Here is a 26,539-nt window from a genome sequence, read left to right as displayed (position 1 = left end):
TGTGGATTCGAACTGCCAATCTGCAAGCCCCTTAAGAGGCTCAGTGGTTTAGACCACAGCGCCACCCGCGTCCCTATTCCTAAATTGTAGGAATATGTTGGGGATATGGTGACATACATTTGCATGGAACCTGTTGTTAGGTCTTCAGAACTTTTGCCTTTTCCAAATGTTCATTTGAAAAAGGTATGTGTGTAATGTGTGAATGGCTTGTAGCCCAAATCATTGTAGTGAGGGTTGGGTTTTTTTGTTATTAAAAATAAAAGCATGCTTATCTTATCAGTCTTTAGTTTTTCCATCTGTCTTCCCAAAAAAATGGTTTAGAAATAACTTCTAAAATAAAAGCAAGTGATAAATAAATAAATAAATCCCTCAACACCAGAAAGTTCAGTGGTAATCTGTGTTGTAAACCTTTCCGTCTCAAAAACAGTTATTTCTAAACCAGGCAAACATTCCCAATTTTGTGGCCTTTCCTCCGAGCCAGATTTTTGGGAGAAAAAAGCTTGCTTATTTATTCTTTCCAGTAATTGCTGAACAGCAAACCACAAAGCATTCTAGCAACTTTAATTTCTTATGCTTCTCCTCCCCCCCCCAATGTCCTGTGGTGCATATAGGAGAGGAAAAACACCTCCTCCTGGGAATGCCTGCAGCAACATATATTGCTCTGCTTTCCTTTGGACCACATTAGCAAGACCGAGAGAGAGTTCTTGTCGTCTGGGCAGCCCAGGACCTCCATACACACTGCCCAGGCTTCAGCCTGGGGAGATCACTTCAGTGCTGCTAACACAGCAATTTGACTTCACCCCTGGAGGCCAAAATATATTTTAAAAATGCCAACAGTGCCCTTCAGCAGTCTATATTGGACAGACAGGCCAAACCCTACGCCAAAGGATAAATGGACATAAATCTGACATCAGGAATTGCAAGACAGAGAAACCAGTAGGAGACACTTCAATCTCTCAGGACATTCTATACAAGATCTCAAAGTAGCTGTCTTATTACAAAAGAATTCCAGAAACAGACTGGAAAGAGAAGTTACTGAATTGCAACTCATTACCAAGCTTAAAACCATGGAGAGACCTGGTCTGAATAAACACATCGGATTCTTATCTCATTATACATGATAAAGCTTTCTTTAGCCATCTCACCCCTTGCTTTTTCCTGCAAGACCAATTGCAGTGGTTAACAGTCGTTAACAGTTGTCTACGGGCTTTCCACACCTATCAGTCAATCACCCATTCCTACCCCCCTTCTGAGTAATACCCCTCTCCACCCTCTCACTATATCTGGTGACTTCTGTTTCAGTGTATCTGAAGAAGTGTGCATGCACACGAAAGCTCATACCAATGACAAACTTAGTTGGTCTCTAAGGTGCTACTGGAAGGAATTTTTTATTTATTTTTATATATTTCTACTGCGTCAGACCAACACGGCTACCTCTTTTGTGCTTGAGTAGTGCATGCTTGTGTGTGTGTACACACACACACACACTCTTACACAAATGCAGTCACAAACTACCCTCATCTCTGTTGCTGCAGTGTTGGGCAAAGGGCATTCTGTTGTATCTGCTTTTGTTGCTTGGTTGCAGAATGCATTTATTATGGTGAGATTGGGTGTGCGTACAATCCTGCCCACTGAGGTGAAACAATAACAGCTGGTGTGCAGCTGTACACCTCACTCTGGGAACTTTTCTCACAGCCAAGAAGCCTTGAGAGGAAGGTGGGGGTGGGATGGGAGATTATTTATTTGTTGGCTCTTCCCACAGTTGTAACTCTTGTTAACTGTTTCAGGCACCCCAGGGGCAGCTCTCTAATTCTTCTTCCGCAGGTTTATTCTTTCTGATGTCACCAGGACATGACCACAAGGGGAGCCCACAGTGCATTTGACTGCCTAGTGGACTGTGAGTAAGTAGCACAGGAGTCACTTGTCTTGAGCTTTTCAGGAGGCCATTGACAAAAAATAAAAACAATTCCTAGTTATGCACCCAGACTGAGGAATGGCAGCCAGTGTGCTCCACTGCAAAATCTGAACGCAATAAGCACCATCCCCTGTTGCTACAACTGTGGTGGAAGGCTGTCTAGCAATTCTTGCTTTAAAAAAATCGTTGAAGTGCCAGTGTTCTTGAACAGTGAAGCTTAAGAATGCTCCTTTCATTCCCAATTCAAAAAGCAGGGTGTTTTTTGTTTTTTTACACCCGCACATGTAACTCTTGAAGCTCTTATAATGGTTTCTCCATGTCCATTATAAATGCATAAATGAAAGCTGCTTTCCTTCTGTCACTTTCTCATCACCACCCCTTCAAAAATCTGCCATCCGCACTGGCCAGCTGATACGGTAGAGAACATGCCTCATAATTTTAAGTATTTTGCTTAAGCTGGGAAGAACCTTTTCCCCACTTAAGGAACTCTGCCCCAAAGGAAATGTTTGGGAGGGGAGGCTGCAGCCAGTGTGGATAGAGAGTGTATTGTTGCAGGATTACATTTGTGTTTCCCCTATTTCTTTCTTTATCACATTCATGCTGTATTAGCAGCACCAAAGTGAACTCCCCCCCCCCCCAGGGGTCAAGCCTGGGCAGAATATTTGGAGGTCCTGGGCTGCCTAGATGATGAGACCGCCTCTCAGCCTCACGGCTGTGAGGAAAGCAGAGCAAGATGTTTGGCACCAATTTGGTTGCAGGGGTGCCAACTTGAAGAAGGTAAGCTCTGCCCCCACATAATAAATCACATGATGTGGTGCATGCATTGCACACTATTTGAATGGCAATGCCCATCAACTTTGCAGGGCTCTCAGATATTTTAATGGGGGGGGGCAAAGTCCCCATGGCTTCTTGGAGTTGGCTCTTATTCTTTGCAGGAGTTGCCAGAAGGAGACCTACAAGAAACCACCCAACTGTCTTAGGGACTCCACTCTGGATTTGTGTAGGGTTTACTCCTGAGCCCTTTCTTCTCCCAAAGATGTCTCACAAGTCAGCGGGTGCAGATTGTTCCTCAGGGTTTACTCCCAAAGCCTTTCTCATGAATGATTATACCTGCAAGGCAGCAGAGGTTTGTGCAATGCACAACCGTGTGAGGTTTGTGCAATGCACAACCGTGTGAGTGTACAGAGTGTGCTCCAGAGTACATTTACGGTTCACTTGGGAAACCTGTGGCCCTCCAGATGTTGCTGAATTGCAACCTCTATCTACTAGCCATGCTTTCTGGGGCTGATGGGAGTTGCAGTTCAGCAACATCTGGCGAGCCAAAGGTTCCTCTCCCTGGCCTTGGTGATAGGGAACCCCATCACCAACCACCATGTGAATGACATGCGTTCCAGCCATTGAAAAGAGCTGTTCATTTGGCTGGCTGTGGCAAGCTATGACTTGCATCCAGTTGACCAGACAGGGAAGCTTTCGTAACTAGAAGAGAGGTGACAAATTGAGGCAAAGTTCAAGCTTACTTGCCAATGGATTTTCCCATTGAAAACAGTTGACCTTAAAGGTGCTTCACTTTCCCTGGGCTGTGCCCCAACGTCTGTTCTGTTTCCAGACCATCAATGTATAAATGGTAAAAGTTTCTGGGGGTAGCAGCATTTGCACCTGTATTTGCAAGGCTGCCCCCCAATGTCCCCCCAAACCACCTTGCTGTGGGCTGGGGTTCCTTTTCAGATAAATTGATGAGGAAAGAGTTCCCTGTAGGGAGATACTTTGTAAAACCGCTGGGCTAAAAGGAGTGAAATGCTGAAGTGGCGCACATTCCTAGGATGCAAAGATGATCATGGCTGGTTTATTTGACGTTTATTGAGCCTGTTTGGGTATATGCCAGCAACTGGAATGAATCTACAATGGAGAGGCCTCTTTTCACAAACTGGGTGGGAAATGAATGAAGGAAGAGAGTGGGGTTTTTTGTTTGCTTTTTGCTAAAGTTGATAAATCCTGAAGCTATTCTTCATTTGATTGTCTACAAAGAAATAGTATCAAAGGGGGATTCCCCTTTTCTTCCTTCCTGGGATGGTTAAATTGAGTCAAAAACAGTTCCTTGATCCTAACCATAATTACACGAAATGAGGAGCTAACAAAGGCTCTGATTGTCACAACAAGAGGCCCGACTATCCCAGTTCTCTGGCTTGGCTCCAGCATTTCCTCTTTGCTGAGTCAACTATAGGGAAAGTGAAAGTATGAGCCCATCACCTTGGTGGGAAATGTACAGTGGTACCTCGACTTACGAACAACCCGACAACCAAATTTTTCGACTTACGAATGGGGGTAATGGCCGCACGCTTACGAATGTCTCGACATCTGGAAAAAACTGCAGCGGTTTTAGATAGGGATTTTTCGACTTACGAATTTTTAGATAGGGTTGCTTCGACTTATGAATTTTTCCGTTTCCAATGCATTCCTATGGGAAATCACATTTCCAATGGCGTTTTTCGACTTACGAATTTTTCGACTTACGAAGGTGCCTTCGGAACAGATTAAATTCATAAGTCGAGGCACCACTTCTGAACCAGTTGCTCTGGTTTCATTCAGTGTCATACACAGAAACATGTCTGCTGTCTTGGAGTTTTTAAGATTATGTGAGGCTCAAGATTATGCGAGTACCTTTTAAAACAAAGCAATGGGATATTTTTAGCATTTATATAGGGTTTATACAGACTTTTAAGTGTGGTGTAGTGGTTAAGAGCAGTAGACTCCTAATCTGGGGAACCGGGTTCGCGTCTCCGCTCCTCCACATGCAGAGTGTTTGTTGTGGGGGAGGAAGGGAAAGGAAAATGTTAGCTGCTTTGAGACTCCTTCGGGTAGTGATAAAGCAGGATATCAAATCCAAACTCTTCTTCTTCTTCAAGATATTTTGCTTAGGAAGCTGCCTTATGGTCCTTCTAGCGCTGCATTGTCTGGCAAGGGCTCTCCAGAGAGTGACAACCCTGCAGTGTAGTTCAACTTCTAAGTGGTTTGCACAACAACCGTGCTGTGTTGTCCAGATGTATCAGCCCCTTATAGCAGGTTGGGGTTTGGTCTGAAACTGAGAGAGAAGCTTCCAGTAACCCTGAGGTTATAGGGCACAGTTAGAATCATAGAATCATAGAATCATAGAATCATAGAGTTGGAAGAGACCACAAGGGCCATCCAGTCCAACCCCCTGCCAAGCAGGAAACACCATCAAAGCATTCCTGACAGATGGCTGTCAAGCCTCTGCTTAAAGACCTCCAAAGAAGGAGACTCCACCACACTCCTTGGCAGCAAATTCCACTGCCGAACAGCTCTTACTGTCAGGAAGTTCTTCCTAATGTTTAGGTGGAATTTTCTTTCTTGTAGTTTGAATCCGTTGCTCCGTGTCCGCTTCTCTGGAGCAGCAGAAAACAACCTTTCTCCCTCCTTTATATGACATCCTTTTATATATTTGAACATGGTTATCATATCACCCCTTAACCTTCTCTTCTCCAGGCTAAACATACCCAGCTCCCTAAGCCGTTCCTCATAAGGCATCGTTTCCAGGCCTTTGACCATTTTGGTTGCCCTCTTCTGGACACGTTCCAGCTTATCAGTATCCTTCTTGAACTGTGGTGCCCAGAACTGGACACAATACTCCAGGTGAGGTCTGACCAGAGCAGAATACAGTGGTACTATTACTTCCCTTGATCTAGATGCTATACTCCTATTGATGCAGCCCAGAATTGCATTGGCTTTTTTAGCTGCTGCATCACACTGCTGACTCATGTCAAGTTTGTGGTCAACCAAAACTCCTAGATCCTTTTCACATGTACTGCTCTCAAGCCAGGTGTCTCCCATCCTGTATCTGTGCCTTTCATTTTTTTTGCCCAAGTGTAGTACTTTACATTTCTCCTTGTTAAAATTCATCTTGTTTGCTTTGGCCCAGTTGTCTAATCTGTTAAGGTCATTCTGAAGTGTGATCCTGTCCTCTGGGGTGTTAGCCACCCCTCCCAACTTGGTGTCATCTGCAAACTTGCTCAGGATTCCCTCAAGCCCATCATCCAAGTCATTGATAAAGATGTTGAACAAGACTGGGCCCAAGACAGAACCCTGTGGCACCCCACTAGTCACTACTCTCCAGGATGAGGAGGAGCCATTGATGAGCACCCTTTGGGTTCGGTCAGTAAGCCAGCTACAAATCCACTGAATGGTAGCATTGTCTAGCCCACATTTTACCAGCTTCTTTACAAGAATATCATGGGGCACCTTGTCAAAGGCCTTGCTGAAATCAAGATAGGCTACATCCACAGCGTTCCCTTCATCTACCAGGCTTGTAATTCTGTCAAAAAATGAGATCAGATTAGTCTGACATGACTTATTTTTCAGGAACCCATGCTGACTTTTAGTGATCACAGAGTTTCTTTCTAGGTGCTCACAGACTGTTTGCTTAATGATCTGCTCTAGAATCTTTCCTGGTATTGATGTCAGGCTGACTGGGCGGTAATTGTTTGGGTCCTCTCTTTTCCCCTTTTTGAAAATAGGGACAACATTTGCCCTCCTCCAGTCTGCTGGAACTTCGCCTGTTCTCCAGGAATTTTCAAAGATTATTGCCAGTGGTTCTGAAATCACCTCTGCCAGTTCTTTTAATACTCTTGGATGTAGTTCATCTGGCCCTGGAGACTTGAATACATCTAAACTAGCCAAGTATTCTTGTACTACCTCCTTACTTATTCTGGGCTGTGTTTCCCCTGCTGAATCATCTGCTCCATATTCTTCAGGTCGGGCGTTGTTTTCTTTCTTGGAGAAGACTGAGGCAAAGAAGGCATTGAGGAGTTCTGCCCTTTCTCTGTCCCCTGTTTGCATTTCACCATCTTCTCCTCTGAGTGACCCCACTGTTTCCTTGTTTTTCCTTTTGCTACGGACATACCCATAAAAGCCCTTTTTGTTGCTTTTAACCTCTCTGGCGAGCCTGAGTTCATTCTGTGCTTTAGCTTTTCTGACTTTGTCTCTACACGTGCTGGCTATATGTTTGAATTCCTCTCTGGAGATTTCCCCCCTTTTCCATTTTTTGTACATATCCCTTTTAAATCTTAACTCAGTCAAAAGTTCTTTAGATAGCCAGCCTGGCTTCTTTAGGCACCTTCCATGTTTCCGTCTCATTGGTATTGCCTGAAGTTGTGCTTTTAATATCTCCCTTTTAACAAACTCCCAACCATCATGAACTCCCTTCCCTTTTAGTATTACTGTCCATGGGATTTCACCCAGCGTTTCCCTAAGTTTTCTGAAGTCGGCTTTCTTAAAGTCTAGAATTTGGACCTTAGTATGCTTGGTTGCTCCTTTCCGCTGGATAATAAACTCCAGAAGAGCATGGTCACTCCCACCTAATGATCCTGCCACTTCTACCCCACTAACCAAGTCATCACTATTGGTTAGGACCAGATCTAAAATGGCTGATCCTCTTGTTGCTTCTCCCACTTTCTGGACAATGAAGTTGTCTGCAAGGCCAGTGAGGAATCTGTTCGACCTTATGCTCTTGGCTGAGTTTGACATCCAACAAATATCAGGATAGTTGAAATCCCCCATTACTACTATCTCACTTCCTTTGGAATGCTTGGCCATCTGTTCCAGGAAGGCATCATCTGTGTCCTCAGTTTGGCTTGGGGATCTATAGTAAACTCCCACAATGAGGTCACTGTTGTTTTTCTCTCCCTTAATTTTGACCCAGATACTCTCAATTTGGCTTTGAAGTTTTAAATCCTGGATCTCTTCACAGGTATACATATCCCTAACATATAAAGCTACTCCTCCTCCTTTCCTGTTTGGTCTATTTCTCTTAAATAGATTGTATCCCTCTATTACTACATTCCAGTCATGAGACTCATCCCACCAGGTTTCAGTGATGCCTATTATGTCATATTTAGTTTGCTGTACCAAGAGCTCAAGTTCATCTTGTTTATTTCCCATGCTCTGTGCATTAGTATACAGACATTGAAGACCGTTGATCATTCCCCCATGTCTCTTATTTAAGGATATTTTCGTCCCACCACTAGGTCTGCATGCTGCTTGCTCCATTTGGTCCTTGACATTTGGATGATCATCTTCAGCATTTGATAGACTCCTACCTTCAGGACCACTGTCTCCCTCCCCCACATAAGTCAGTTTAAAGCCCTCCTGATGAGGTTTTTGAGTTTTGTGGCAAAAACATTCCTCCCAACTTTTGTGAGGTGCAGTCCATCACTTGCCAGAAGTCCATCTTCAAGAAACTGCAGACCGTGATCTAGGAATCCAAACCGTTCCTGTTTGCACCATTTGCGAAGCCAGTTGTTCACTTCCCCTATTTTTCCCTCTCTCCCTGGGCCATGTCGTTCAACTGGGAGGACAGAAGAGATGACAATTTGTGCATCTAATTGCTTCAACTTCCTGCCCAGAGCCTCATAATCATTTTTGATCTTCTGTAAGCTATGGCTTGCAGTGTCATTGGTTCCCACATGCACCAAAAGGAAGGGGTATTTGTCGGTGGGTTTTATGATTCCTTGCAGCCGTTCTGTTACATCTTTGATCTTGGCCCCAGGTAGACAGCACACCTCTCGAGACATCTTGTCAGGCCCACAGATCACTGCTTCTGTACCCCTCAGTAGGGAATCCCCAATCACCACTACACGCCTCTTCATAGGCTTGGTTGGGATTCTTCTATGTGCTGTCCCTTCCAAGGTTACCTGCATATTTCCAGAGGACTGACTTGGTTGCTCGTCTTCATATTCCTCATCAACTGTGATGAGGGAGAGATCCTCAGGTGGAGTCTGTTCCTCGTCTTCCATGAGCACTTCAAAACGGTTGTGTAATTCTAAGCACTCAGAGCGATCCCTGGGCCTTCTACTTCTATGAGTCACGTTCCTCCATACATCTGGCTGCTGTGTTGGGGAACTGACCTCCTCCTCAGGGAGATCCCCTGTCTCCTCCTTGGTGCAGACAGTGTGCTCTGCTGCATCCAAGAAAAGCTCCAGCTCTTTAATTCTCTGGAGCGTAGATACACGCCCCTGAAGCTGCTGCACCTTCTCTTCCAGAAAGGCAACCTTGTTTTCTAGTAGGGCAACCAACTTGCAATTGTTGCAGGTGTAGCTACCCACATCCTTTGGCAAGAAAACAAACATTGCACAGGAATTGCAGGTGACAATGGTTGTTCCCTCCACCTCCATCTTGAAAACCTTGAGGTCAAGGGGGAAAGAGGAAGAGGCCTAGGTCCCCCCTAACAAACGTATGAGACTTGCCGCCCTAGGTCAAAAAGATGGGTCAAACTGCGTGCGCCGCTAGGCGCGCGCCGCTACACTCCAAGCTCTGACTAGCTCCGCCCACAGCTAATCACCTGAACTTCCTGACTCACACTTCTAGGTGAAAGGTCACAGCCAGAAACAAACAAGGTCACAGCCAGAAACAAACACCCACACAAGCCTGGACAGTCACCCAAATCCAAGAGGCAGCAGCCCTAGAAAACCAGCACAAGCACACAAACAAGTAAGAAAACAAATAAGCACACAAACTTACTCACACACAGCCCCAAAAGACAAAACCACAAAACCTACAGAGTGTCTCCCAAGCTCAGCTCACCTTCTGCTCCTTCCTCAGTCGCTGCACTCCAAGCTCTCAAGTTTGCACTCCAAGTTGTTCTATGAGAAAAGTTGTGATGTTTGGGACTTCTTAGTTTAGAAAAAAAGGGCGAGTAACATGTACAAAATTGTGCATAATGTGGAAAATGTAGATGCTCAGGGTCATCCAGTGAACCTCTTCACACAGCACAAAATTAAACTACTGCATGGACTTTGTCCCCATAATATGTAGTGATGGCCACCAGCATGGGTGGCTTTGAAAGAGTTTAGACAGATGCATGGGTATTATGGTTATCAGGGGAGATACTAGCAACAATGGGCATATGTTGGAGACTACCAGTTTCTGGGAATCGGATGCAGAGAGTGCTGTTGCACTGGGTTCTGCTTGCAGACTTCCCATAGGCATCTGGTTGGACACTGTGAGAACGGGGTGCTGGAGAAGATGGGACTTTAGCCTAGTACGGTGCTGTGTTGCCTGTTCCTTTTATCTCCGTTTTACCCGTTGTGCTGGGTGAGTAGTGTGCAAGCCTACAGTGTATTCCAAGGGTGGCCAACTCCCAAGAGGCTGTGATCTACTCACAGTTAAAAACTGGCAGTGATCTACCCCCTTTTTTTGGGTTCAGGTCAAAGTTGTTGAGCTTTTTTAGGGAGGAGGAGAGCACCATTTGGGTGTGTGTGTGTGAAGGGCTAAAATGTCGAGCTTTTTTAAAGGGAGCCAAAGTTGTTGAGCTTCTTTGGGGGGGGGGGAGCCAGTGATCTACCACAGATGTCCAGTGATCTACCGGGAGACCACGATCTACCTGCTGGACGTGCCTGGAATAACTACTGTACTAACATTGCACCCTCAGATTTCCTTTCAGGCCAAATCAAGCATTAACTGCATGGAGAAGCCTCATGTTTCATTGACTTGCATGCAGACTGGCTGCACATTTCATAGGCGCATGAGGTAGTGAGACCTAGGTTGGAGCAAGGACTCCTGTCTTCGATGCTAACTTTTGGAGTACTGTATGCTTCTTTCATCCTCCTCAGCCAAAGTTGCTTGGTCATTGTCGGCATAGGGGGAAAAGATACACACAATTGTTTTGTTGCATGTCAGAGACCAAATAGTGAATTTGCGCATTACTTTTTGTGTCCTTGGAAAGGACCACCACAGTTGCATCCCCTGAGTTGACACGGGTAGAGTATGGTACTTGGGCACAGTAGACCTGAGTTGAAATCTCTGTCTACGCCATGACATTCATTGGGGACCTTGGACAGGTCAAAATATCACTCGCCTGCCTTGCTTTGGCAAATAAAGGTTAAGTTCCATGCATTCTGCACTGAGCTCATGTGGAGGATGGGCTGGATGTTGTTGTTGTTGTTTAGTCGTTTAGTCGTGTCCGACTCTTCGTGACCCCATGGACCATAGCACGCCAGGCACTCCTGTCTTGCACTGCCTCCCGCAGTTTGGTCAAACTCATGTTCGTAGCTTCGAGAACACTGTCCAAACAAATTGATTAATTGTTTCTTTAGTAAAATGACAGAGTGGGCAATTGTGCTGTTATGAAAAAAATAAAATAAATACCAGTTGTACTCCTTGCAGGTAAAATGACAAAGCTGCATATTATGCACACCACTCTTAAAACATTTGTGGTGCATTTTCAGCTGCGAAGAAGTGTCCATTCTCATCCAGTGTGCTAAAAACCCCTCTAACCTATTGCCTAATGTTTTTTCTTAACTTGCCACAGGTAACCAGGAGAGCGACCATTTACAAGTTTGCAGTATGACAAACATAATCTTTTCATTTTGTTTTGATATTATAAACATAGCTTCTCATTCTGATTTTTCACACAAACATTTATAGCAAGTCGACCCTACAGACTTTCAAAAGAACAAAGAGACATTTCTCTCTCTTCCTGCTCTTGCATTTTAGTCTCAAACTCTCAACCCTTTTTCTTCTTTTACAGGAAAGGCCTTTGATATTACATACGTACGCCTGAAATTTCACACCAGCCGGCCGGAGAGCTTTGCCATCTACAAACGCACTCGGGAAGACGGTCCTTGGGTGCCTTACCAGTACTACAGTGGCTCATGCGAGAACACCTACCGCAAATCCAGTCGTGCCTTCATTAGGACCGGGGAGGATGAACAGCAGGCCGTTTGCACGGACGAATTCAGTGACATCTCTCCACTCACAGGAGGCAACGTAGCCTTTTCAACACTCGAGGGCAGGCCCAGCGCTTACAACTTTGACAACAGCCCTGTCTTACAGGTAAGGAGAATGGGGATTGGATCTGGATCAGGGGCTGTGATTGAGGCACATCTCAGTTCTTCATATCTAAGTCTCCCCTGGGTACAACCAGAAGAAGACACCAGGCAGCTCCTCTCTACGTTTAATGGATAACCCCAATGTAGGCCCACAGCATGCTCTAGTTTCATTAGTTAGTGAGGTTGTCTATGGTCCTACCTATTCAGGTGTGTTCTGTATTTTGCTGTTTAGCAGCTGGCCAGGGAGACCCTTGGCGTGAGACATGTGAAGCAGCTTCATGTTTGCGCCTGAGTACAGCACAGTGGGAATGGACAGATCTGAGCCTCAGGGTGCGATTCCTCACACATTCTCTGGCACAATCTCTATTGAAATGAATGGGAACCACAGAACACCCTGTCTGCTCCTTTGAAGGAGACTGATATACATGTGTGATGAAGAATAATTACTAAAATGGTAATGGGAGAGCTTGGGAATTTGGCTGTTTTTGTGGTCCACCATGTAGGTCCGGCGGTTCATTGCAGGGGGAAACTGGTGCAGATTTTTATAAGAACGTAAGAAAGAGCCTGCTGGATCAGGTCCGTGGCCCATCTAGTCCAGTATCCTGTTTTCACACTGGCCATGGGAAAACCACAAGCAGGAGCTGAGAGCAACAGCACTCTCCTCTCCTGCAGTTTCCAGCAGCATTATTCAGAACCATAGTGCCATTGGGTAGGCTTAATATCTATGAATTTGTCTAATCATCTTCCAAAGCCATCTAAGTTGTGGGCCAGCACTGCCTCTTGTTTAACTGATCCATTTAAATTTACATCCTGTCACACCTCCTAACAAGGAAACCAGGCACCTTCCTTATAAGGGAAACAGAACTGTTGTGTTGCATTGCGGTTGTATTTGTTTTTCCATGGGATCCGCCTGCTTCCTTTTCAAATTGGCATCAGCATATCTTAAAGCTATGAAATGAACAGGAAAAATACTGGGTGCTGTGAACATGAAAGCCTTACTGATGATTATTCAGTATGTATTGGAATGTAGGCTCCCAAGAAAAGACAAACCTGAGCCTAAAAGCATTGGGGCAGGTATCTATTCTGGAGCAATTATGCTGGTTTCTCTTGGGTTGCGGTGAGTCTATGGGAAAGCGGAAGCTGAGAATTTAAAACAAAGCATTCATGTAAGAATGGTTCATTGTGTGTATTATACATGTGTACTTGGTTCTGAGATTGGAAAACCTCCAGCAAACCAAATACATGTACATATCTTTGGTTAACTTTTAAAAATTCTCCCCTACTTCCTGGACCAAGCAAAGCATTCCAAACCCTTTAGAAAGAAGGATATGGGATAGAAATAAATCCCAAGAAACGCTAGCATCCCTGAGGACTCAACTGCTTAGTTGAGTTGAGCTGTTGGGATGGTTCAGATGTAACGCTCAGCCATATTTTGGCATTTTGTACCTGAACCTGGGTCCATCTTCCCCTTGTGTGTGACAGTTGGTCTTGAGGCAAATCATCAGTGGCCATTTTCCATTAACCAGGGTAAGATGTAGGGAATTGCTTCATATGAGGGGAAGGGAAGGACCACCCATGATCTGATTATGAATGAGGAGGCTGATCTGGCCTGTGTCACTGAGACCTGGGTGGGTGAACAGGGTGGAGTTGGTCTCGCCCAGCTGTGCCCACCAGGGTACTCAGTGCAGCATCAGGCCAGACTTGAGGTGTCGGGGAGGGGGAGTTGTAGTCCATAGAGATTCTCTCTCTCTATCCCCAGGGTCTCTCTCCAGTTGTGGGAGGGGGACACCTAGAGTGTGTGCTCCTGGCATTGGCCGATCAGGACAGATGAGGGATTCTGCTGGTTTACTGCCCGCCTTGCTGCCCAGCAGTCTCCCTTCCTGAGCTGGACAGAGCTGGTCTTGGAGGCGGTGTTGAGGACTCCCAGACTGCTGATTCTGGGAGACCTCAACATCCATGTCAAGGCAGCTGGCTCTGGGGCGGCTCAGGACTTCATGGCTGCCATGACAACCATGGGGCTGTCCCAACATGTCACCGGGCCAACGCAGGTGGAAGGTCACACTCTGGACCTTGTTTTTTCGACTAGGCAGGAAGACGGTGATTTGAATGTGTGGAACATTGACACCAGTCCCTTGTCATGGTCAGATCACTTCCTGTTTAGATTTAGAATGTCAGCACCTTTTCCCCTTCTGCAGAGGTGGGGGACCCATTAAGAAGGTCCCCCCTCAGAGGCTGATGGATCTACTGGGATTCCAAATGGCTCTGGGGGCATTTCTGGCTGATATGACTGGTGCGCCTGTTGAAGCCCTGGCTGACCTCTGGAACACCCAAATGGCTTGGGCTATTGACACGATTGCCCCTGAGTGCCCTCTCCCACTTCGTGGAGCCCAATTGGCCCCCTGGTATACTCCGGAGATAAGGGCGAGGAGACAAGCTGGGAAATGGCTTGAACAGTGGAGGAAAGATTCAAATGAATGCAACCAAACACTGGTAAGGGCTCATTATTGAGGGCTCAAGTCTCACTGCCTACCTAGTGGCAGTGAAGACAGCAAAAAAGGCCTACTTTGCTGCCTCCATGGCATCCTCATCATGTCGTCTGGCAGAGCTTTTCCAGGTTGTACAGGGCCTTTTACAGGCTGGCCCAAAGGAGGTAGTAGAACCAACAGTGGCTCTCTGTGACTTGTCTGCAAAGCATTTTGAGGATAACATCGCCTGCGTCTACCAATACCTTGACTGCTGTTACAGCAGATGAATCTCAAGGGGTGTCCAGAGCACAATCTAGTCCTGTTGTGTTGATGGCTCAACGATGTGGACAAGGTGCTTGGATCAGTCACAGCGACCACTTGCACTCTAGACCCTTGCCCCTCGGGGCTGATAAAAGCCAGCAGGGAAGGAACAGCTGGCTGGACCAGGGAGGTGATCAATGCCTCTTTACGAGAGGGGTGGTCCCTGCCTGTTTGAAGGAGGCAGTGGTAAAACCACTCCTTAAGAAATCTTCCCTGGACTCAGAAAATTCAACTAACTACTGGCCAGTTGCTAATCTCCCTTTCCTGGGCAAGGTTCTGGAGCAAGTGGTTGCAGGCCAGATCCAGGCGCTTTTGGAAGAAACTGATTTTCTGTATCCATTTAAATCAGGGTTTAGGCCTGGTTTGGGCACAGAAACTGCTTTGGCTGCCCTGTATGATGACCTCTGTTGAGAAAGAGAGAAGGGAAACATGTCCCTGTTAATTCTTCTCGACCTCTCAGCGACTTTTGATATCACTGACCATGTTATCTTTCTGGAGTGCCTCTCCAAACTAGGGGTGGCGGTTCCAGTCCTACTCGGATGGTCATTCCCAGAGGCTGTTCCTTGGGGAATGCTTTTCAGCCCTGTGGAACCTTCAGTGTGGGGTTCCGCAGGGCTCAATCCTATCCCCCATATGGCTTGGTGTTATAGCTGAACCACACTCTGAATTGTGTACAGTGTAGTACAGTGTTTCTCAAGCTTGGGTCTCCAGCTGTTGTTGGACTACAACCCTCTTCATCCCTAGTTAGCAGGAGCAGTGGTCAGGGATGATGGGAGTTGTAGTCTAACAACAGCTGGAGACCCAAGCTTGAGACACACTGGTGTAGTGTATGCACACCTGGCTTTTGTGAACTTCCTGGTACACACTTTGCTCCCAGATCTTGGTTATGGTGATCTATCTTGCCATAGAATTGCAGTGTGAAAGAGAAATGTGGCCACTGCCATGTATGTCTTACTTATGAGATAGGGCTACCATATCGCACTCTGTTGAACGGCCTCTGAAAAGTGTCCAGGAACTGCAGTTTTTGCACAACCCAGCAGATCCAAATGCTCCGTTTGTGACTTTATGGTTTGTCACAGCACAGAGCAGTATCGACATGGGTGATTGGAGGATGAATGCACAGTTGGTACAGAATTTCTAAAATGCTGTTCATAGAGGCTTCTTAAGCTCTCATGTGAGGTTATAAAAGGATTCTAAAAAATATATAACGAGTTTTGATAATGGATGAGTTGTGTTCTCAAGGAAATAATGAATAATGTGGAATCACAAGGCCCAACAGGCCTACTGGCAATGGTCTCATTTGCAAGTACAGTAACTTTAAACCATGACTATGGTTCGAAGCAGAACATGCAGGACAAAATCGTGGGTGCTCTGTTCCCCGTCCCCCTCCTGCTGCTGAGTGTGGCTTAGCATTACATCTCAACCTTGCCTCTGAGTTTGTTTTCCCCAAGCAAACCACAAGCAATGAGCCCAAAACAAACCTTGGCTGCAGCCACATAGAATATGTGCTATTCATTGAGTGTTGCTGTGGCTTGTTCATGGAGTGTATTGTGGCTTCATTCCAATTTCCTCTTTTAGGAATGGGTAACTGCTACCGATATCAGAGTAAGCCTTAATCGCCTGAACACCTTTGGAGATGAAGTTTTTAATGATCCCAAAGTTCTCAAGTCTTATTACTATGCCATTTCTGACTTTGCTGTGGGTGGCAGGTAAGTAGTAAACCACATCCAATTATATATTCAATATCTTAAATGAGTGTTTGCTTGGGGCTTCTGACTGCACCCCCCTTTTTTATTTGTATGTACACACAGTTGAAGTGATTTTTCATTTAAAAATGATGACTTAATAAAACATCTGTTACTGAACTTGTGTACTGGCTCAAGGACTATTCCAATATCTATGGTGCATTCTTCAACTTCATTTGCACTAGATTCATGTAACCAGGTCAAGCTTATAAAGTTCAGTAGTATTTCTCATAATTACTTGGTGTTGTTTACATTTTATGAAAAGTCTCTGTCCACGATAAAAGAGAGGTTGTCATTAAGTAAAACCCAGACACGAGAATCTACCCCTTTTCACTGGTTAATAATTGTGTGACCAGTGCAGATGAGAAGCAGGGCAAAGTCTTGATAATTGGGTTGTGTGTTAATTGCAGCTCTGCCTTATCCCTGACCTTGTTTAAGCTGGCAGTTGTCTATGAAAGCTTGCCGTACAGATACTAACTTGCTCAGAGCACTTTGTATATATTACATCAGTAACTTTCACAACAACCTTCTCAGTTAGGCCAGTATATTTATCTCCATGCATCAATGTGGAAGAAGGAAACAACTGATGCTGAAGAACTGGTTAGCATAAGGCAAATAAGGTAGAAGTTGGGCTTCTTGGCTCACAATACATTCTTTGAACTTCTAGCCACTAAACTCTTGCTGCTAGAGTAGGTACGTAGAGTACGTTTCATTTGTAAACTTTGAAATTGCTTTACACAATTTCATCATGTTTGCTCTACCAATAAGTTTTGTGCTGTGGCATAGTGGGAGCTAGTGGCATTTTTGTTTCATTTAAAGTAATATCAGCATCCCTTATCTGCCTTTGATTCACTTAGATGTGTCAGTGTCTTCCATCTGTAAAACAATAACACTTCTGTCAGAGTTATGAGGGCAAACCCAGTTGAGTTTTGAAAACACTTGTCATTCTCTCCTGCCGTACTAGTGTAGTGTGCCACACCATTTGAGAGCCACTGGTTTGGGCTTACTCTGGAGAAATCAACTGCATAATAACATGGTGGAGCGGATGTGAGAGGGGCACATGAAAGCTATATTGGAATAACTATTGCTACTTCTATCCTGCCCTTTCTCCCAAAGGAGCCCAGGGCAGCAAAGGTAGAAATGTCAGAACAGGTCCCTGTTTGCCTGTCTCTACTGCATGCTTTTCATTGGCAATGTAAAAGGCAATTCCTCAATGGATATGGAAGCACATTCAGATCTGTTTCTTTCTTTCTTTTTAAAGGAAAAAAATGTTTAGAAATTGCTTTCTCACCTACTCCTTGGCTTTAGCCGTCACTTGAGAGAGGTCGGGTGACTGTATTGGTTCATTGTATGTTAAGAAATTTCCACTGCCCTGAGAATCACTTCCCTTGGGGTGGAGGAGGGAAGGAACAGACAGACCCTAGGTGTTCCTTTGATGTGAGTCAGTCTGGTTGTGTAGGAGGTTTGGACTCTTTGGGGCACAAGATGTACATTTCTTCCTGAAGTCTTGCTCCCACCGTGCAGGTGTAAATGCAACGGCCACGCAAGCGAGTGTATGAAGAATGAATATGGAAAGCTCTCCTGCAACTGCAAGCACAATACCTTTGGGGTGGACTGTGAAAAGTGCCTCCCTTTTTACAACGACCGGCCTTGGAGAAGAGCAACGTCAGAGAGTGCCAACGAATGTTTGCGTAAGTGTGTTGGAGTTGTTCTTAAATAATCTGGCTTTGTCTAAGAAGCAAAATCTTCCTGCCAATTATTTCATCACCTCCTACTGTCATGTGGGAGGTAGCCAATTTTAAAGCTCTTTGGAGTGTTCTCTTCCTTTTTCCTCCTGGCAAGATCCAGTCCCTTCCTGTCTCTTGTCATCCTGTATTAATTCAGGAGCTTAGCTTATTTTAAACCTTACCTCAAATGTCTTTGTTTCCTATTATCAGTTGGCATGTGTTGTGTGGTAGAAATGCCTTGGAACCTGCAGAGTGTTGGGTAATTCTTCGGCTCATATCTCAGAATTCAGACCACACTAGGTGCTATACAGCTTGTTATCTGTGGTTATTGTTGGCACACCTATCTATTTACCCAACTGCAAGATTATAAATGTGTTTCTCATTTATGCATTGTTAATTCAGCATAGTCCTCTGGACTCAACTAATTATCACCAGGAATTGTGTTCTGTGGATGAAAATAAATAGATAATCTGTGCCAGGATGACCCAAATTCCACAGTCACAAGAAAGGAATTCTATAATAGGCATGAAATATACAAGCTGATATGCAGGACTCTCCCTTTGCATACATTACTCTGCTTCTCCTAGTCCTGGGAAGGGGGCAAGGATCATAGAATTGTAGAGGTGGAAGCAAACCCCAAGGGTCACCTAGTCCAACCACACAGAAGCCTTGCCCTCTAACTAGTAGAAATCCAGTTCAGCAATCCCTTTGGCTTTTGAGACATCCCCCAGGTGTTGTCCACATACTTTAAAGCACATCATTGTAGCCATTAGTACTCGAAAGTGTTTGGCTGCTGGGTTGTTTAAAAAAATCTGGGAACTCTATTCTGCATGCTACCCGAGACCTGTTGTTTTTCTGAGTTACTCTGGAGTTTGTGGTAGGCATGCAGTCCTTTCTTTTTTGAAAGGGAAAAAAACCCAAACCTTATGGGGAGAAAAATTGGATTTCTTGTCTTTCATTCTGGGTGCAAAGTTCTGATGGGGAGAAAGGTCTAAGGACTTGAGCTTAAACCAGTGCTAGGGACTGCTGTCTTCCTAGAAACTGCTGTAACACTCAGGCTTAAAAAATACCCTAGCTGTAGGTTAGGTGACTATTTTGGAGTGGGTCCAGGTTTTGGGGATGAGCCCCCCTTTTCATGATGTCATTAAATAGGCGTGTCATGTTTGGCATTAGGGGTTGTAGAGTGGGTTAGGTGTACCAAGAAACCATCTGTGTGAGATGTGTCCATCAGAATTAACCTGGTGCCCAGAGCTTTATTCTGGGCAAGGCACCTTGCATTGTTTCCATAGTGATTGTTTTTCTTGTGGGAAACGTCCTTACATATGGTACCCGGATGGTGTTTGGGAGGACTGCAGTGTGTGGCAGGCAGATTCATCTTCTATCTGGAATGTACAGAAGAATAGGATGACAGTGAAGCAGGGAAAACTGTTGTAAGGCTGAAAACTTATGTGTGCAATTGTTAGTTGTTCTGTGACATCCTTGGGAATCAATTAAGTGGTCATAGAAAGAGGTGTTTTTTTTAAAAAAGAGAGGAAAATAGTATTGATAAAAGCAGTCTATTTTAATTGCTTAATCTGATACTTACTTCTGCTTATTGCTTAATCTTCTTGCTTCTGGAGTTGCAAAGTATTTCTGGCCTTCAGATATTTTTCAAATGGGCACAGGTTTGTAATACAATAAAGTTCTGGTTATTGATGCAAATGATCTCTGCTGAAGAAACTGAGAAATGTTTGTTTTTGTGAAAATTCTTTCCCTGGGACCCTCGTTCCTTCAAGGTGTGATCCAGCACCATGAATTTAGCTGAAACTCAAGTGAAGACTCTCAAATGACCCCCTGAGTCCTACCCTTGGATATAAGTGCATGTTATAAAAACAGCAGCCTCATATCAAGTTCCCCATCTCCTTCCATAATGGGCAGCACATCACTGAGCTGTGCATTGGATGGGATGTTCTTCTCACTGTTGAAATAACAAAATAGTCACCAGTCTTTACAACATAAACCAGAGATGCTCACACGCATCTGTGCTGGAAATCCTGACATCCAAAACATATTTTAAAAATCATTGTTTACAGACTGGTTCTTAGAATAAAATGCATTTGCAACAAAGATAAAACACCAAAAGATCACTGAAAATAAACAACGTCTCCTGCAAAAAGAATATCATCCACATGTAATTGATTGCAACATCCATTGGGCTCCCATCCTGCCTAGAGAAAACCACCTCCATCAAAGTGAACAGCCACCTGACAAAGAGCAACATATCCCACATGTGGGAGACTTCCATCCAGCATCTCCTAGCTATCACTTGGCAATCAGAGAAAGCTACTTGTTGTTAGATTTAGCAAACCATTCAGAGTTTGTTATCAGCAAGCCTCCTGCTACAGCATTTTGCCAGCCTTCCATTCTACGCAAACTGTTAGTGAGAGCTTTACGTAAGCCATCTGTCAGCAATCCTGGGTCTCATCCTTGTAATTCCAAGTGCTGTATCACCCGTGTGTACTCCATAGATACAGCTACCTTCAAAAGCACCAGGACAGGTAGAAGGTATCACTTCAAAGAGAACCTTTTGAGAAAGCTCAAAAGGTTGCCCATCACTGACCTAGAGGATACAAGCAGTGTGGCTTCACTTCAGCAAAATGAAGGCCTCCTGTGCCCACCCTAAAACTGCCCCCTTGGAAACAGCCTTCTTTCTACAGAGGAACCGATGAAGGCAGACGTTGAAACAGTTTGCTATAGGCATTTAAAATGCCTGTTTGGTTTGCCACTGTAATAAATATATATAAGAAATGTGAGAAGGCATTCTCCTTGTAATGACAGATAAGAATTGCCTTGCAGCATCTTGCATTTCCCTCCGCGATGGGGCTGCACTTTTTGAGTTATGCTTCTGGAATACCCCCGCGCTTGTTAGCTGTAGCACAGGCTGCATGGTGCTTCTTTATTCCTTCCCATACATTTGACGGGCGTGGGTATAGCATCTGTGCTGCATGGGGACTCCACACTCTGGTGAGCATGGATTAGGGTGCTCCCAACACTATGGCTTAATTTGCGAAGGCACAATTTAGCCTGCTTCATTGCACGCTAGTGGGCTCTGGCCTCCAGCATTAAAATCACTAGCTTACTGCATGGGAAGAAAAGGCAATGTTTCTTCTTAACTTGCTTCATATGTATGCTGAAAGTTCCCAGCTGCATATGTGAATTGAGTTGAAAGCCTGACGAAACTGGTGTCTGATGGGCTCTTGTTCTGCTCCATGTCCTTGACATGAGCAATTAGGCCTGTCTGTGCTAAGGAAAGCAGAAAGTTTTGTCTCTCTCATTCACATACACAGACGACACACAGGATGCAGCTGGGGGAGGCTGGTCTCACTGCTATCTTTCCCCGCAGTTTGCATGCCAGAGAGCAGTGTAAACTGTGTGGGAGGGAGGGCTGTGGGAAGCTTAGAAACTGTAGCACAGCTGGAGAGACAGCCGGGTGGAAAATCTAGTACTGTACACTCAGCAACATATCCAGACTCCAGCCTTTTGGGGTGAGGGGGTGGAGAAAGCTTTATGCTCATGGACAAAGGCTAATGGCCTCCACCTCCTGGAGCCTCGGGCAAGAGCAAGTGAACCATCAGGAGAATCCAAAGTATGGACAGTGATATTCTGCTTTGCTCCATGGTACCTATGGAGCTCCTTGTGGTTCCTTTGCCCTGGGGCGGTTTTACCCTAAAGCTGCTGAACCGAGGATCAGGCAGCTGCTCAACACAGCAAATGCAGGAAGGGTGTGTCAGCTTAATAATAATAATTTTATTATTATTATTATTATTATTATTATTATTATTATTATTATTATTATTTATTTATTTATACCCCACCCTCCCAGTTGAAACCAGGCTCAGGGCGGCTGACACCAGTAAAATTACAATAAGACATAAAGAAAGAAAAACAGTTAGTTAAAGTACAGGTTAAAATACAATTTACATTTAAAATTTTAAATGCAGCCTCATTTTAAAAAAGGCCCAAGTCAAAAACCATAAGGGAGGAAAACACAGGGGTCAGACTGAGTCCAGGCCAAAGGCCAGGCTGAACAGCTCCATCTTGCAGGCCCTGCGGAAAGATGTCAAATCCCGCAGGGCCCTAGTCTCCTGTGAGAGAGCGTTCCACCAAGTTGGGGCCAATTCTGAAAAGGCCCTGGCCCTAGTTGAGCACAGTCTAACCACCTTATGGCTCGGGATCTCCAACGTGTTGTTATTTGTGGACCTTAAGGTCCTCCGCAGCTTGACTCTGTGCTGTGGATTGGCAGTTAGTGGCCTGGGAGTTCAACCCAGGCTTTCCATTTGTGCCCCCGCCCCCCGCCCCCAAGTCTAAGGAATTGCACCTGCACCATTAGCTATTTCTCTCATGTAAGCCAAGACCCGGGCAAAAGGGGGTCTTTAACGCAGTGTACGAACCTTAGCAGATTTCTCTCCTGACGTTCCCACTTGCCTTGACATGTGCACCAGAAATGGGTCTGCGTAGCACGAAGTTCATAAGCAGAGGACTCCTGCTAAAGTCTCTGCTCTTCAGTTGTTGTTGTTGTTGTTGTTGTTGTTGTTGTTGTTGTTGTTGTTGTTGTGTGTAAAAGAAAATGTTGCCTGTGTTCTAGCTTACATGGGAATTGGAGGATAGATCCATTGTTGCTGGCCCTTTATTTCTTTTTTAGTTCAAAATATGGCTTGGCGTTTTTTTAAAAAACAAAACAAAACAAGAACAGGAGGAAACTAAGCTCTACTACAGCCCAACCTATGGGATTTTTGGCTCCAGTTCAGAAGCTTCACCAACCATCTCAGCCTCTGCTACTTTTGGTGTCCCCCTGAACTTATATGAAGGAAACCTCAGTGAACTAGCTTTCTGAAAATCACTGAACTTGTTGAGCTTTTATATTCTGTATGGTAAACATGGAACATTATCTGAGGCCCCAAACTCTTCCTCCCATTATCTCCAAACAGGTAGAAACAATTGCTTAATTTTCTCATCTCTTTACTTCTCCCCAACCTCTTTTCATTTCTGAGCCATTTGTTGTTTCTATTAATCTGCATTTTTCTTTTGGACTGAGCATCTTATTTTACAACTTTATAGACTTGGTAGCGTTTACTTCCAGATTTGTTGCATGGAGGGTTGGGCAGATGGAAAGGGATTTAGCAGGGAGATGTACTTCAATGGCCTACTAAACAAGCACATGTTTGTTCCTTACCTCTAGCTTGTAACTGCAATGGCCGGTCACAGGAGTGCTACTTTGATCCTGAGCTCTACCGTTCCACGGGCCACGGTGGCCACTGCACAAGCTGCTTTGGGAATACTGACGGGCCAAACTGCGAGAGGTGCCGGGAGAATTTCTACCGCCTTGGGAGTGAGGAATCGTGCCTGCCATGTAACTGCAACCCCGTGGGTGAGTGGCAGAGATGATGAATCTCTTTGTGTTTTTCAGTTGTTAAGCTTCCAAAGGGAGAGAGTTCTTGGCATGCTGACCATTTTAAAAGGTTACCCTTTGTGGGTTTAAATTGTAACAACTAGAATACCGGTAACATTTTGTGTGAAGTCAGCTCTTAAATCAGCTTCATTTTATAAAAGGTGGGGGCCTACCAAAATGGTTGTAGTCCTAATGGGTGGGATGTATGTGAGACGGAGAAGAGCCTGTCTATTGCAAGGATCATGTGGAAGGGGCAAATGGGGTGCACTGCCCATGGGGCGTGGCCACCCAATATCAGCGATGGAGGGGCCCATTAGGGAAGAGGCAGTGATGTCCCCAAGTGCATCCTGTTGCTTCTTCCAACAGGAGTGGAGAGTTAAGCCTCCTTGCTGTGCCTAGTGATTCTGAATTCTCTTTCTTGGTCACAACTCAGTTGGTAGAGCATGAGACTGAATCTCAGGGTCATAAGTTTGAGCCCCATGTTGGGCAACAAACCCCTGCATTGCAGGGTGTTGGACTAGATGACCCTCATGGTCCCTTCCGACTCTACAGTTCTTTGGTTCTAGAATGGATGATGTGTGAACAGAGATCTGTACTTGGGCATTAGTAGAATAATGTTTAAGATGTTAAACAGTGGTTACCCAGATTCACATATTCAATAAGATCTGTACAGAATATAATATAGCTGAGGTGTCCAACTCAGACACTGATCTAAGCTACGACCGTCTAGAGCAGGCATGTCAAACCTGCGGCCCTCCAGATGTTTTGGACTACCATTCCCATCTTCCCCAACCACTGGTCCTGCTAGCTAGGGATCATGGGAGTTGTAGGCCAAAACATCTGGAGGGCCGCAGGTTTGACATGCCTGGTCTAGAGGGACTGGGAGCTGGGGGCACTGTCATACAGTGGTTCCGCTCCTTCCTCCTGGGCCGTGTTCAGGGGGATGAGTGTTCATACTCCTGGGCACTCACTTCCGTTCTCTCCCCCATGCTTTTTAATATCTATATGAAGCCGCTGGAAGAGATCATCAGGGAGTTTGGGCTGGGTGTTCATCAGTATGCGGATGACACTCAGCTCTACCTCTCTCTTAAATCAGAACCAGTGAAGGCAGTGAAGGTCCTGTGTGAGTGCCTGGAGGCGGTTGGAGTATGGATGGCAGCTAACAGATTGAGGTTGAATCCTGACAAGACTGTTTTTGGGGGATAGGGTGTGGGCGGGTGTGGGGGACTCCCTGGTCCTGAATGGGGTAACTGTGCCCCATGGAAGCACAGGTTAATTCTGTGTCCAGGGTGGCTGTCTACCAGCTCCATCTGGTACGCAGGCTGAGACACTACCTGCCCGCAGACTGTCTCGCCAGAGTGGTGCATGTTCTGGTTATCTCCCGCTTGGATTACTTCAATGCGCTCTACGTGGGGCTACCTTTGAAGGTGACCCAGAAACTGCAATTAATCCAGAATGCGGCAGCTAGACTAGTGACTGGGAGTGGCCACCGGGACCACATAACACCGGTCCTGAGAGATCTACACTGGCTCCCAGTACGTTTTCAAGCACAGTTCAAAGTGTTGGTACTGACCTTTAAAGCCCTAAATGGCCTCGGTCCAGTATACCTGAAGGAGTGTCTCCACCCCCATCATTCAGCCTGGACACTGAGATCCAGCACCGAGGGCCTTCTGGCAGTTCCCTCATTGCAATAAGTGAGGTTACAGGGAACCAGACAGAGGGTGTCCTCGGTAGGGGCACCCGCCCTGTGGAACGCCCTCCCACCAGATGTCAAAGAGAAAAACAACTACCAGACTTTTAGAGGACACCTGAAGGGAAGTTTTTAACGTTTGATGCTGTACTGTTTTTAATATTCGGTTGGAAGCCGCCCAGAGTGGCTGGGGAAACCCAGCCAGATGGGCGGGGTATAAATAATAAATTATTATTATTATTATTATTATTATTATTATTATTATTATTATTATATAAGCTGTGCTTATGTGTTTCTCTGTCAGGCTAACTGTGATCAGACTCTTATTTTGCCATTGTGCCAAGTGTAAATGCCAAGTAGGGTTGCAACAATGAAGACTGGTCTTTCAGTCAAGGGCAAATTTAGAAGGCCTGATAAGGAGCATTAAAACTTTGCAGCATATTCCATGACACAACAGGCAGCCAGTGTATATTTAAAGTGTGTTGTGTGTGTTGATTTAAGATGGCATTTTTGCCTGAGTAATTGTTCCTAAATAATTGCCGGCTTTAAGGAAGACTGTTGACTGTATATGGTAAAGGTCTTTGTGAGCGTCTTGTTGCTAAATCAATCTGTTTTGTTTTAATCCTCTTAATGGTTTTTCTGTGTGTGTCAATCTTTTTCTAGCCTAAAGATGCAGTAACGTCTTGCAATGTTAATGAGAAGTTAGCTTTTTAATGTCCTCGCCTCTTTAAACTACTGATACTTGACCCACTGAAAAACAACACAAATGATCTCAGTGCATCCTAGTTTGGAAGTTAAATGCTTTGAGGTGCCAGTTAACTTCTAGGCCCAGTTCAGCAAGCTTTAGCATTCAACGCCTTTAATGCAGGGGTCAGCAAGGCTTACCAGGCATGGGCCGGATCACTCCCACAGAGATCCTCCGTGAGCCGGACCGGCGCAGCGCAACACCGGAAATTGCTTCTGCGCATACCCAGATGCTGAAAAGCGCGCCTGCACACAAGCAATTTTCAGCGTCTGGGCATGAGCAGAAGTGATTTCCAGCACCGCAGAAGAGCCCCTGCGCGCTGCACTAAACCGGTGCAGTGTGGCACGGGGACTCGCCGAGTGGGTGGCTTGGTTTGGGGGCAGCTCATGGGCCAGTTAAGTGACCCTCTTGGGCCGCTTTTGGCCCATGGGCCTTAGGTTGCCGACCTCTGCTTTAATGTAAGGGGCAGCAGCTAGCCTGCTTCCTGTCCAGTCCCCAGTCCCCAATCTAGAGGGGAAAGAGATGTGGAGACCCAGCATATGCTTCAGGAGAACTTGCCAGCAGGATTATTTAGAGGGTGTTATTGAAGTGGGCTTCTTGGGAAGCTGATTGTTGAGCCGAGCTTTAATGGATTGTGACCTATATTATTTCAGAGAAAGCCTCT

General features: G+C 45.3%; 1 protein-coding gene and 1 pseudogene across 1 annotated transcript in view; both read left to right on the top strand.

Moving 5' to 3' along the window:
- LAMC1 (laminin subunit gamma 1) overlaps nucleotides 1–26,539 on the top strand; it is a 139,768-nt gene that overhangs the window by 72,220 nt on the left and 41,009 nt on the right. Inside the window, exons 2-5 of the mRNA XM_035123885.3 lie at nucleotides 11,454–11,758; nucleotides 16,119–16,249; nucleotides 17,810–17,976; nucleotides 23,231–23,419. Coding sequence (XP_034979776.2) covers nucleotides 11,454–11,758; nucleotides 16,119–16,249; nucleotides 17,810–17,976; nucleotides 23,231–23,419 — 792 coding nt within the window. The remainder of the gene's footprint in view (nucleotides 1–11,453; nucleotides 11,759–16,118; nucleotides 16,250–17,809; nucleotides 17,977–23,230; nucleotides 23,420–26,539) is intronic.
- LOC148684954 (uncharacterized) lies at nucleotides 14,249–15,079 on the top strand (annotated as a pseudogene).

Source organism: Zootoca vivipara, chromosome 7 (genome assembly GCF_965207765.1).
Source record: "Zootoca vivipara chromosome 7, rZooViv2.hap1.1, whole genome shotgun sequence".
NCBI lineage: Eukaryota > Metazoa > Chordata > Lepidosauria > Squamata > Lacertidae > Zootoca > Zootoca vivipara.
This window is presented reverse-complemented; position numbering and strand designations above follow the sequence as displayed.